The 14,322-nt window shown below is 41.0% G+C and overlaps 1 protein-coding gene across 3 annotated transcripts in view; it reads left to right on the top strand.

Moving 5' to 3' along the window:
* The window catches only part of TNFAIP8 (TNF alpha induced protein 8), a 64,841-nt gene that overhangs the window by 25,898 nt on the left and 24,621 nt on the right, over nt 1-14,322 (top strand). The window contains exon 1 of one of the 3 annotated variants that reach the window (XM_054185947.1): nt 5,772-5,999. The exons of 1 other annotated variant lie outside the window; for it this stretch is intronic. In XM_054185947.1, the coding sequence (XP_054041922.1) occupies nt 5,999 (1 nt within the window). In that variant the 5' untranslated portion in view covers nt 5,772-5,998. Of the gene's footprint in view, nt 1-5,771; nt 6,000-6,060; nt 6,082-14,322 lie in introns of those variants that run through there. One more of the 3 variants, XM_054185949.1, reaches the window with a different exon arrangement.

Below are 14,322 nucleotides of genomic sequence, written 5' to 3' on the forward strand. Positions count from 1 at the left end.
GCTGGACAACTAGGCCCAGAGGGTTGTGGTCAGTGGGAAAAAGTCCAGTTGGAGGCAAGTCATTAGTGGGTTGATATCAGGGCCAATGCTGTTTAACCTCTTCATTAATGACCTGGATGCTAGGACAGAGTGCATCCTCAGCAGGTCACAGATGATACAAAACTGGGATGAGTGGTGGATACATCAGCTGGTTGTGCTGCTATTCACAGGGGCTTAGACAGGCTGAGGAATTAGGCTGAGAGGAGTCTCATAAAGTTCAACAGGGGAAATGCCAAGTCCTGTATCTGGGGAGGAGTGATGTAGAAGTACATGCTGATGTCTGATGGACTGGAAAGCAGCTCTGTAGAGAAAGACCTGTGGGTCCTAGTGTGGACACCAGGCTGACCATGAGCCAGCACTGTGCCCTTGTGGCAAAGGCTGGAAGTCTTTTAGGCTGCATTAGGAAGAGACTTGCTAGCAGATCAAGGGAGGGAATAACTTTTCTCAGCACTGGAGAGTTGGATACAATACATCTGGAGTATTGTATCCACTTCTGGGCTCCTCAGTACAGGAAAGATATGGACTTGCTGGAACCAGTCCAACAAAGAACCACAAAAATGAATAAGGGACTTATCATGTGAGGAGAGTCTGAGAGAGCTGTTAAGCTTGAAGAGAAGCCTTAGGGGAATCTTATCAGTGGAGAAGAGAGTACTACTAGATTCTTTTCAGTAGTGCCAGTGACAGCACAACAGGCCTTGGATACAAATTGAAATGTATGCAAAGAATACACTTTTTTACTGTGAGGTGGTCAAACAGTGGAATGGGTTGTGCAGAGGTTGCAGAGACCCTCGACACCCAACTGGATGTGGTCTTGGACCTGCTTTAGCAGTGGGGTTTGACTAGGTGACCTCAGCAGATCCCTTCCAAATTTGCCTTAACAAATCTGTGATTCTGTGATTTTGGTGACTACTGAAGTAAGAGTGGAACCAACCCTGGTAAAATATTTTACTACAACTCAGCTTAGAATTTCATCAGACCTTGATCTTTCTCCTCCTCCATCGAAGAGGATTGTTCTCATAAGTGGAGACTTTGGCCATTTGAGCATCAGCACAAATAAACTAAGCTCAGGAAACACTCGGGTCTCCCTCGTGACATTTTTAACCAACGAGCACAGCATTCAGAGCCATCATTTCTGGATGATCCTTATGTTTACATATCTGTTTACTCTGTTTACAAATAGTTCAAAAAATAAACTATTTCTTGTTTTATTTGTACTCATACAACCTCAAGTTGCATCCTCTTCCACAGGGACAAGAAAGGATGTAACCGTGACTTGTTCTCCATCTGCTGCAGTACAGTGATATCTGAAATAGTCTTCCCTGCTGCCTCAGTTAAGGGCAGTATAGTCCTCCAGCATCTGCTGGTACCATGAAAGATCTTAGGGCCTTTCCCAAAGTTGCTGAAATATATGGTGACAAGTCTGAGGAATATGACAAAGGCTCTGAGGTTTTCTTCTGGTATCTGATTTCTACTGAGATTGGGGTAGGCTGCTGCCAGATGTCAGAAGCAATGAATATCACCATATTCTACCTATACAAAATTACTGGAAAAAACAAGTTTCACAGGGTTTACTGCTAACTCCGTGGCTGCTTCTTTCTCTGTCTTGAACTGATTTCCCTCATACCTGTTGACTATGAAAAATAACTGACAGCTTTATTCTGGTTTTTTGGCAAAAATTTGTATATGTCCTGGTCCTTGTGATAACACTTGTATTTCCAAGCTACTCTACAGATTATCACAGTAAATTGAAATTGTTTCTGTCAGCATTAACAGTTTATATTCACTAGACTTAAATGGTTAAATCATTTCCTTTTCTCAAAGAGGTAAGCTGACTGCGCTTCTTTTCCAGAAGATCATCCTGCTTTGAATTTTCCCCACAAGAGGTGCTGGAGTCACAACTGCAAGGGCTTAGAGCTTTGCCACTAAGGAGTTCATCTTCTGCACTGTCTCTGAAAGAAGCTAAAACAGAATTTAACCTTCTCTAGAACCGCAAACTCTGCCTCTGTTATTTAACATTGTGGCCACTCATAATCGTCCACATATTCAGAACAGGAAGCAGTGCTGTTGCTGGTAGACTGTCTTCCTGTGTTTGCCTCCAACTGCATCTCACATCCACCACATCTTTGAACACCTGCCAGAAGTGGGCTGTTATTCTTATTTCTCTCTTCTGCATTTGGACACAGACTGTATGTTTTCCATTTTGCTTGCAGCGATATCATCATGCTCATCACTCCTTATGTTTGTGACATCCTGCCTAACTGTAGCAGAATGTGTGATGTCATCAGCTGACACAGTATTTCATACCATATTGCACACAAATTGGTGCAAGGCGTCAGCACTCCCTGAAGACAGCTGTGATCGCAGTTCTTCTGAGAATTTTAAATTTCTTTCTGTGTAATACAAGGCTAGACAAGGTTTTTGGGGAAATAGCCATCCAGATTCAGGTGGCATGGAAGTTGCTCTCCTCCGCGTGGTAGCACACTTGGATGGGTAAGGCACAGCATTTCTGTATACCTCTGCACAGCAGCTCCATGTGGTACAGGATATCTAGAATCTTCCCACTGAATTAACAGCTGTCATGCTTTAGTGTTGACAGTTAACAACCATAATGTGTCACAGAAACAGAAGTATGAGGTCTTTCTCCCGTGTAAGAAAGTCATTGACTTTTGGGAGGTTATCTTACAAGATAACTCAGTTTGGTTAAACATCTGGGCTGATAGCGAGAGGCCCAGGACAAAGGTTCAAGATAACACATGTTGAATTAAGAATTCCTAAGGCTTACCTTTCTTTTTAATTTAAGAAGTAATGGCTTTTCTGTTTCTGAGCCTGTTGATTCTCAGCATTGCAATTGGACGCATGCCTTTCTCCCCCCTCAGTCTGAGGTACGTGTTTCTACTGAGCATTTCTGCCTCTTCTTCAAAAAAGCTCAGGAATCCCTGGAGTGCTGGAACAGCTTCCCTTCCCAGATCCTTCCCCTGATGTCATCTGAACTGTAAATGTGTGGATTTCTCAGCATTTGTCAATTTTAAGTGCATTTGTCAATTTTAAATGCAGCGTTATCTATGCAAATGATATCCTGTGTCTTCGTCTCAGGCCTCAGTTGGGTTCCTTAGTATTTTCCTTTCATCAGGGATAGTGTTTCACAGGGCACCTTAGTCGGGCATCAGTGTCTTGTGTAAAGGAGCCTTTCAAGGTTTCAACCATGAGTGGTCATATGTTTCTTCTGGAGGAAAACAAGGGTGAACATGCATGAGCACTTGCCTGAAGGAGATGTGAAGGCCATTTATTAATCACTAGAGGTTTTTCCAGATATATTCCGTATTCACGTCCATAGTCCTCTGTCTTTCTGCCTCAAGTGCTGTCAGCTGATTTTGAGATTCAAAGATTGTAAAGAAACTGAGAACGCAGCAGCATGTTCCAGCTATTTCTGTCCTCCTGGAGGGAGGAGATGTGAGCGTGTCTCCTGTCCCAGCAGCTCCAGTCGTGCTTAGTCATGATGTGGCTGGACAGTATCTCTTAAACGTATTGGTTACTGGTAACATACAACTGCCTAGGTGGTGTACAGTTCAGGAATATTCCTAAGGCATGCACGCTTCACCCACAAACCACGGTGCTTTCCATATCCACTCTGCTGTATTCCTAAATGGATGTAAAAATATAAATACATATTTCATTTTGAGGGAATATCAGGCATTATGAATACAGTTAAACAAAAGCCTTGCAAGTGCCTTCACAGATGCTAACTGTGCATGTTTTTCTCACTACCTGGACTTTATTTTTCATAATGTTGCTATCCTTGTTTTTGATGGAGGCATATCAGACACTGTGATCAATAGCTAGTCTCCGGTTCAATGCAGAAAAAGATACAATTTATTTGTTGAGGGTTGGCAGTTCTGCTCAGATACAGAAGATAAGGTTTCATTTGTCTTATTTAGTCAAAATAACATTTATATCTAGTTTGAGTTTTAGTATAAAACACCTGTGAATAATTAACTGCCCTGTACAGCCCATTTTAGTGTAGGTATTTATTTGTAGTTACAGTGTTTTTACCCTATGAAACCAGTACTATGTGAAATCAGAAACCTCTTCCTTTATACCTGAGGGGTTTGCCATAAGAGATTTGGGGAGGAAAAAGCTGCTGTCTTGTTCACTGAGGGATTTCAGCACACAGCCTGGGTCGGACATCAGTACCCCTGAAGAGAGCTGGACAACTTACATGGGATTCATGACCACCAGTAGGTTGGGTAAGGGCTTACCTGAGCATCAGCAGAAGAAGTTGACAAGCATGAAGTCCTTGTTCCCCTCTGGAGAGAGGCACTCTACTTTTAATGGAAAGGCAGTGCCTGTTTGGCCCCAAAATTGATATCCTGGAGCTTTCACCTCTGAAACAAGGCCTTTTGATGCATGAAGGTTGCTAATACATGAATTCAGACTAAATATCAGTTGTGGGGCTTGGGGTTTTTTCTTTATATATTGAGGTTAGTAACAGCTTCAAGACAATAAAAAAATCTTATTTCAAGTCTCAGTCTAGGTTGAGCATCTCAAATCCATTTCAGTTCTGATTTCAGTTAGAAACCATTTGTTGAAAAGCCATAAGTAGCTCCAACTTGGGGATCAGATAAGATGAGCATGAATCTCTGTGGTCATCAAATACATTACTTATCTTTGTTGTACGAACATTATTAACTGTGTTGTTCCTGGTTTTTGTTGTGCACATTGGCCTGTGTACATCTATAGTTCTGCAAAGAATTTTTAAGCTGCATCTAAAGGAGGGAGATGGCATCAATGTGTAATGCTTTTTGAAAGGTAGAAATTCATAGAAACAATATCTCAAAGGATCTGGAGAAATAGATAGACAGTAGGTACCCAACAGGTGTTCTTTGTGTGTGTGTGTGTATGCATCATCAATGAGGGCTCCACAGAAACCCGTACTGCCCAGAGTCATGCAGGGATTACTGACATTTGCTATACCTTATCACTTAAAAATGCAGTATTTCATGATGAGTGTAACTTGCATGCTTCTTAAAAACTAGAGAAATAAGAAAATGCATCCAGTTCACAACTCTAAGACAAAGCAGCAGTGTCTGTAAAGAATCAATCATCACAAAATCATAGTTTTTATTAGCAATTTTTTTAAAACTTTTTAACAATGTTTTTTGCCAAACATTATATTAAGACAGATTTCTTTATTGGTATTAGATACTTGCATATTTTAGTGCAGTAGGTTCTTTTTTCTTTTCATTATTTCCCTATGCATTCGCTACTAAGTGTTTGTATTTCACCTATTTCTGATCAGTATTGCAATAAATGCCAGAAACTCCCTATGACAAATAGGAATTTCTGTTTCTTCCCTGCAGTCAGTACAGTCAAAACCCTGTAACTACTGATGAGATGGCTATCCTTGTGCTTCCTATCGTGCCTGTGATTCTTACGGCGAAGTTTTCCCTTCTTCACTTCTGATTGACTTTGTTTGATAAACTGGTACACTTACTTCTAGATTTCCAGGTATTTACACGTGGAGCCTGCTGTGTTTAAATTCCCTAAGAATTTTGAAAAGAAATTTGATTATTTGTGCAGCGACTGCTGAAGAGCTATCTTGAATTGGTCACAAGCTTGAAGGTCAGTCTGCATTTACAGTATAAACTGTGGAGTAAAAACCACAGAGGATTGTGAAACCCAAACTCTCAGGAAATGGGGAAACATGATGGCTTTAGTATTATGTTGCCCAAACATGTTCACTGTTTACTGTCAGATAGGCTTCTACTGGCTTTTTCCAGATACCAAAAATAAGTTGTGTTATGCAGGTGTTGGAATGATCTGTTTTGGGAAGGCGTTGCATTAGCTTTGAGTCAAATATATTTGTAGTCTGGCCTCATAATGCTACATTTCACCTCTGCTTTTCCATTCATCGACTAGACTTGCTACTGTTTTCTGCCTGCAGTCAAGTGCGCTGAGATCAAGTAAGCCTGTTTGGATATAAAAATCCAATTTGAATGGAACAGCTGTATAGCCAAGTGAACATAGGAGCTTTCTGCTGAATAGGTGATGTTTTACTGCTTTCAGTTAATGTGTTCTTTAGTACCATTCTTTTAGTTTCACAGTTAAGACAAGCAGGTCATGTCTAGTATTTGATAAAGAACGGAGATTTATTTTTTCAATTTCACTTACAGAGATGAAAAACGTGCTAACTCCACATTGACTTAAAATATGGATCAAGAAGTTGGGGAAAATCTTACCTGCATTGTTTAGAGTAATGGGCATATTTTAAGTGGTGGCAATTCCGGCTTCATCTTCTTTTCATGGGGAATGTGAATGCATTTGTTCAGAGGTTTATTATTAAATGCTTCAAGGTGACCAGGAAGTAGAAAACATAGATGTAGTCTTTGTTTTATTTTCTTAGACTTGCAAACACATGGTAGGCAGGTGTCTCTAACCAACACTGATTAAACTAGAATAGCCTAGTTTGTCTTACTGCATCTGTGTTACTATAATTTAAAAATGTCTGCTAAGATTTTAATTGACATGCAGAAGAAATAAGTGACTAATACTTGGGGGGAAAAAAGATTGGGGGAATGTTCCCCAGATAATTGCAATTTTACAGTGTACACAGAAACAACTACTCTTTTGTAATTTTAGGTAAACAATCCTTCCTCCACCATTTGAGTTGCTCTTAATTTTCAAAGGAAAAAACTCCTCTGACTTTTTGAGTTCTCACAGAATTACTGAGAATTTTTTTTTTTCCTGGAAGTGACGCAAAGAAAAACGTAACTCCTGGGCGTGTTTTGCAGGCTTAGTGAAGGTTGTATGTGCAGTCTTTGTCCATGGCATTCCCCGGTTATAATGGGCATTTTAATTCTGCACAGTAGTGATATTTGTGATTTCTTGGCATCGGACCTGATATCACTGCTACACACCAGGTGAGAGGCCATCAGGGTTCCCGATGATTAGATGAGGGCTGGGGCTCATCTCCCTTCCCACACAGACCTTCCCCACTGCTCTTTCACCCTGTCTGTGCCTTACTGGGGACCTAGGACCTATTTTGGCATGATCTCTCTTCACAGAGGTGACTAGAGCATGAAGAGTCCCTCTTCTATTTGAATTCCTGAAATAGGGGAGACTACTCCAGTACAGACCCCCCTCTTTCATACTCTACCCCCTTGCATTATCTGCTATCCCCCTGATTTATCCTGTCTCCGCGCATGAAACAATCCTGCGTGTCTGGTGAGAGGAAAGGCTGCCTCTGACTTTGGAGCTGGGAAGGCGAGTTATAGGTATCTTAAAACCTCTCCTCCAGGGGGTGGGGGGAAAGGTTGTGTTATCCCACTTCTGAAAGGCCATGGCAGGATAGGGAAGGGAAAAACATACAGGCAGAGCAGGGCTTGATATTGGGGGCACAGGATGAGCATCATGAGTAGCACAGTTGCATCTGTACCTTGAAGAGATACTTGAAATTTTAGTATGGTTTCAAAGTCACAGAGCCAAGTTGTTATCACTGTATCGGCCATTATGCTCCTGTCTTGATATAAGCATCCTCTAGGTAGATTTAAGTCTTTTTTAAAACATATCTGGGATTTGGCTAGCGAAAAATAATAGACGTTTCCTGCTGCTGCCTGGTGTGTTGACAGCCAATTTCAGGAGACAGCCACTGTGTCAAAAGCATTTAGTTCTCCAGATTTTCCATTCCACCATGTACAGACAAAACACAATTTCAGCCTTTTTGCGTGAGTTGCAACGTGAAACGTTAACATGGGGCTGTACGTGAAGCCACTCGACTTTTTTACTTGCCCTTTGCTGCTGGTCCTGCTGTGTTTCCTAGGCTGGAACAAAACACAATCCTGAAGACCTGTTTGTTTTTTTTCTCAGGGTGCTGTTGCCACCTCGTGGCATTGGCCAAAACCAGCAACAAATGGTCTGTGACCAACATCAGTCGCTGACAGATGTTGCGAGTGAGATGGATGTGGGATGTGCACGCAGGAGTGGGTGGGTGCATGTGGATGTGGGGGGGGTCTCTTTTGAGGCTGTACTTCTACACAACGCTCAAAAGTTGGTTATGTGGGTGCCCTGACCCCTGTGCATCAACAGCGGCACAGTTGGTGGTAATCTTTATTCTTTTTCTTCTTCCAGTAATTTTCTAAAGTGGACAAAGATATTCACTGTTGTCCATACTGAGCCTCACATTTTGAAAACACACTGTAAAGTCCTCAGCCTTGAGGAAGAATTGCAGTACCACAACCCCGAGAGAGCAGCCGCCTAAACAGTAAATCATTTAAACTATGTTCCATAATTCAGCTTTCGGCAAACGAGATGTTGAGCAAAAAGACTAGGAAGTCTTGTTCAGATCTTGTTATCCATGTCTCTTTTTTTGAAACTGAATACTTTAAATAGTTCATGAAAGTCTTGCAATAACCCTGTGAAGTGGTATTCAGTTTGGCCTAGACCGAGTGCAAACTCTGTTATTTTTGTTGCTAAAGCATTTTGAGAGCTGGAGTATGAATTTCCTGTAAAGTAGATAAAATACTTGAAAGGTTAGACATGCTTCTACTAAACGAACTCATTTGGGCTCCAGCAAAAATTCCTGAGGTTTTTTGTTTTTGTTTTTAATTGGAACTCACAGCAAAATCCTGAGTTTTTGGAAATCATCCAAGCCCTTCTTTTGTGAGAGAATTACTTAACTTTTAGCTGCAATTCATTTATTATATATTTATTTAAAAAGAAAGAAAGAAATAAAAAAAAAGGTCAGAGAGCTATTTTAGGTTAAAATTCTCCTAGCCAAAAAATAAATATTAATGGTAAGCTATAGCTGGGATCTTCCTTATGTGGACACTAGTGCCTATGCTGGCATGGTAGGTGGAAAGAAGAGGAACATGGTTCTGCTCTGACAGTGACTCTCACTTGGTCCAGCCTAAAATGCTGATCTCCCGAAGTGTGCTTTAGTTACAAAAATGTCACCATAGGCCAGGGGGAGCAAGTGCTGAAAATCTTCCTTGTAAGGCTGCCATAAGAGATGAATTTTTAAATTTGTGTGGGTACTGGGAACTGATTTTCAGCACTTGTTCAGCATAGTCTTAGTTAATATTTCCCCAAAAGAAATCCAGTCCTTGCAAGTACTTTTCCAGACTCTTAATGTGGCTTCAGTCTAAGCTTTAGGCAAATAATAAACTGATTTAAAACTGATTTGGAACATGCAGAAATCAATATGGTTCTTTGAATGAACACCACATAATTAGGTACATCTGGCTTGTGAATGTAAACTATAGCTAAACTGAATTTTTAAAGAGCAAGCTTTGCTTAGGTTTAATATCCATTTAAATCCCTCTTTTAATCTGTTTTAATTAAACTTGAACTAAAAGGAGATTATTCTCATAGCTTGGTATTTTTCAGCTTTGTTTGATTTAAAGTTTTATCTAGATAAGATTGCATTTGATATGCAAGTGGTGTTTTGACTGTTTGCATGATTAATGGCTTTGGCATCGAAAAGAAAAAGGGCATAGTTTGATTGTTACGCGTTAGCAAAACACTTGGATCGTTTGCTTGGGACTGGAACCCAGCCCTCGCAAACTGAGACACATGTGTTTTCCCATATGTATGCTGCTTTTATACGAACAAAAGCCTTTTTTTAAGGTAATATTCAATTTTCTGTTCTGCCAGCATCACCGCCATACCTGTAAAAAAAAAAAAGAAAAATGTACTTTTATTAGCCGTACACTCCAGTAGCACTGTTTAAAACATACTGTATTTAGCACTAGTTTAGGCATTTTGTGTTCAAGCTCTTTTTGACTTTTGGCTGCGTGATACTAGATTTTCTGTTTTTAATTAAAATACCCCTTTCAATTAAAATTGTTCCAGCATTATGTTTTGGTGCATAAGTATCTGGCAGTACCTCTTTTCTTAGGTCTTGCTGAGAGTGGGTCTGGTGTAAGCATCTCTTCTTATGGTCTGTGGTGACGCTGTCAGTCTCTGTGTAGCACATTGACTCCCCACTCATCTGGGGAATCTGTGACGCTTTTCTGTGATTCCTGTTTCTGATGCAGGGTTTTTTCGTGGTTATGTTTTTGGCATTCTGCCCCTCAGATTTCTTCTTAGACCTTTCCTTCATTTTTTCAAAGGCTGCAATGTCATGTAACAACACAACTGTTTCATAAGAATTTTATCATAAACTACCGCTGGGAAGCTTATTTTTCTGTGTGACAAAACTAGCACAGATCTGCTGTATTCTTTACCAAACTGGAGGATTGCACCTTCCTACTCATGCAGGTCTCTTTGTCATTGTCTCATTCTCTTCAGCGCTGCCTTTTGCTTGGCATAGCTGTGTTGGCAGTAGCAATCTGCGTGCACTCCTTTTAAAGGAAAAAAATAAAATAATAAGGGAAGTTTTTGGTGTCTGGAGAAACAGTGCTATAAGCCTGTTATCACCTGTTGCAGTCCTTGGTGCAAGGCCCTCAAAAGACAGCTAGCCTTGACAATCTCTCTTTTAACTTCTATCACATCCTCTCTGAACTCCTGAACATTCAGCAGCCATCATTGATTATCACCTATTTGTGGGTAGCAGCCAAGTCACTGAATGTTTGCTCTTGAGAAATTGTTTATACTTGCTCCTGTACTGAAACCTTGTCTTCAGTAACTGGTAACTGCTGGATAAATAAGAGCCTCTCAGTGCATGGCATCTACATGGCTACAGTAAAACCATGTTAATTTTTAGTGGGTTTGTACAACATGATACCTACAGTCAAGGCAACAGAATTATATCAGAGTTCTCCGAAGTCATGGCATTGGCTCTGTGTGTGAATTTGCAGAGTTGTTTTGAAAGAAAAAAGGTAAGCTCAGCTCGAGGCCAAAAGTTGGGGATCAGTGTAAGGCGGCGTCCCAGTCCTGTGCTGAGGCTGCGCTGTGGCTGAAACGACCCTCAATTAGTGGCAGATTCAGATTAAGTTTACAAAGGCTTTTTTGAGGCTAAATTAAGATGTTTTATTGCCTCCTAACCACAGAGCGTTTGAGTAGAGGCAACGGCAGCTTAAAAACAACGGTTGCTATTTGGAAACCAACAATCTCAGCGTGTTTGTAACAGGGACAGGGGTTTGGAAGGTGCATGCTGCGCAGTACTCATGGCAGGTTGTAAGGTGGTTACTGGTATGTTGTCTTCTTGGGCTATCAGCACTGAAAATACATAGGTGTGTGGCCGTGGGTATTGCACGGGTGGACATTGTAAACTGTACAGATGAGACCACGGGGAGTTTCAAATTTCATAGCAAAGTTATGTTCAATATTAAGCAAGTTCAACTTTATGAAGCCTTTTGTGCATGTATCTTCCTACCCTCTCTCTGTTTGCTCTCTGGGGGAGGAGAAGAGCCGAGGAGAGAAGCCTCTGTGAGGCAAGTTTTACTGTATCCATATGGAAACCAGGATCTGTCCCCTAACTTGGTGGGCTCATTTGTGAATCTGTTTGTCACCCCATACTGCTGCTTATTCTGCCAGTTTGTTATCAGAAAGGAGGTCTTTAGACATACTTTTGTGCAGCTTACTCTATGGTGGAGCCCTAAGTTTTGGTTCCTTTAACTGAAAGCCACACCAGCAGTGTGGTGTGGGTTCGTACAACAGCAGCTTTGCCATACGTTTCTCTTGCCATTTGGAAATGAAAGAATGGACAGCCCTTAATAAAGCCCTAGCAGGTGGAGAATGGATGCTGAACAGGAGGGTAGAGAAACAGGCGAGGAGGACAGCACAGGGGAGGGGGGTGAATAGGATGGAGCACTGGATGCCAAGCATGGTGCAGAAGCTGTTGAGGGATCTCCTGATCCCTTGAGCTGGGACTTCTTGTAATTCGTTAATCCCATGGTAGAAAGATACACCAGAGTATCATTTGTGGGTCTGCCTGATAAGTGGAAGTATTGTGAATGCTTCAACAAGTGCCACAGACATTGTCATCTGCATTGGTCTGAAGTCTGATGTACAAAGGGGAAATAATGAGTTAATGATATGGAATAGCAAGCAGTGACCCAACAGGCCAAAACCAGGAGTACCGATATTTTTCAGATCTGGCTTATAGATCAGTCTGCTAATGTTTTGGTTTATTTTGTCTCTCTAGCTTTCAGTGGACTGAATTTTCAGAAGATGAAAACAGTACCTGGTGTATGGTTTATGCATGTGAAGACAAATCGCTGAAAAATTCTGCACCATAGATAACTGAGATGTTAAGAGTTGTGCTGTCAGATGAAAACGCTGAATGCTGTATGTTGAAAACAGTATTTCTGACATCAGTCAAAACCTAAGCACTGTTTAGATTATTTTGATATATGTGTGTTTTATGGTAGAAGATAAATAGAAATCAGGAGTAAAGTTTGGCTACAGCAACAAAACATGGGCTATTACACCTAGTACTTTTAGTTACAGAACTGTATAAACAGTGCTATTAAAATCACACAGCTAATCAAAACTCCTCTTTTTAGTGTAAAATAATATTAAACCCCAAATTAACAAAATTGCATAAGAGTTGGAATTTGTTTTTGCCACACCCACACTACACAGACAGTGCATATTGCAAACACTCTCTTTTGCAATAATAGAAGTAACACAACTACAGATGGTGTTGCTCTACCTCTGGGTTAGGAAATAACTTTAAAATAGCTTCTTGGTTTGCTAATTTGAATGTCTGTGTGTAACTGTTTAAGTGCATAACTGAAAGCAGAACAACTTGGATACAGCACAGGAAAATTGAATTATTTTTTTTCCGCGACTCTGTGCTCCTGCCTCCAACACCTTTCCTCTCCCTGTGCAGTGCTGTGCACCCATGCATGCGCCTCTCCCTGTGCATGCGCCTTGGCACACAGGTGATGTCTGTGTGTGGCAGCGGCAGAAGGCACAGACAGCAGCCAGGGCTGCACTGCTACGCACCTGGGAGGATGCCTGGCAGGTGGGTTTCTGCATCTAAGGAGATGGGCAGTGCCGGAGGAGGCAGCAGCTCCTTGCTTTGTGCTGGAAGATCTCGGTGCTCTGTAGGGATGCCAAAGAGCTCCTCCACCAGTCCTAATAGGGAAGGGCTAGAAAACAAGAAGGTCGCCTGTTTTATAAACCTGTGCATCATGAAACTTGGTGCAGTTGTGATCTGCCTGCCTGAAAAAATGGTTGTAGCGGTACTGGAAGAGACGCATTAAAGGACGAATGGAGCAGGTCGAGGGCACACTTCTACATTGTCTTTGACTGTTTACTCAATCAGTAACTTCTATAAAAAGATCTTTCTTTTTCTAAAACCTACAAGTTAACAGGGCATCACTTGCAGTTAATTTCCTAATGATATCTCAGTGTGGCTTCCAGGCTTTTGAATGTAACAGTTTGCCCTCTTTTTTCCCCATGAATGGTTGTCTTGTACCTTTTTTCTGAAATACAGTATAATTATCTTGTTGCCCTTCTGATAGAGCAGCATATCTGGAGATTCCATAAATGCGTACAGACCAGGCATGCTGTACGTATTTCTGCTTGGGAGATCTTGAATTGAAATACAACAATCTTACATCTCGTTCCTTTTAGTTCTCAAACATTAGTTTAAGAAAAACTCACGTATTTGAGAATTGGTGAAATGCATTTACAGTCATGGGTGTATCACATCGTTTCTCATTACATTTTGCAAATGATACATATGCAGACATAATACATGTGAGTGTTTCAGGTCAGTATCCAATGTTCTCGTCCTGTTTCAAAACTTGCATTATGTGCCTGTAATCCACATCCATTGAAGAGTGTCAGAAGTTGAAAATTTGTCAACCCAAACCCCTTGTATCAGAAATAGGTACAACTTGTTGGGGCTGTAGAAGAGAGAGGGCGTAAGCTTTCCTTATATCACTGCACGATTGCTAAATGGCAAAGTTTACATAATCCCTAGGTTATGCATCTAAGTATGGTATCTTTGAGTTTACTCTGTGAAAACAGCTGGTTGAAAAGCTTTGTTTGTAGTACTACTGTGGAACCTAGTACTTTGTTTAACTATACAGTCTTACATGGGACAGTGTAGTGCAACACTTTCTCATCATTAATCCACACAACGTTCTCCATCCATGCCAGTTCACAGCAAAGTAAATCTCTACGGCACAGCTATTGGCATAGCATAAAGAAAGCATACCTGCAGTTATGTGTATTATGATCTTTCAGGGTACTTGTATACCTCTTTCTTTTGCATCACAGTTGGTAGCAGGGTGAGAAATCCAGATTTCTTGAGTTGCCATCAGAATTCTGTCATGTGTCTTCAAATAATTCAGTGCAGTTATGGGTGGCAAAAGACATGCAGTTGGCTTA

The sequence above is a fragment of the Rissa tridactyla genome, chromosome Z (assembly GCF_028500815.1).
Source record: "Rissa tridactyla isolate bRisTri1 chromosome Z, bRisTri1.patW.cur.20221130, whole genome shotgun sequence".
Lineage (NCBI taxonomy): Eukaryota > Metazoa > Chordata > Aves > Charadriiformes > Laridae > Rissa > Rissa tridactyla.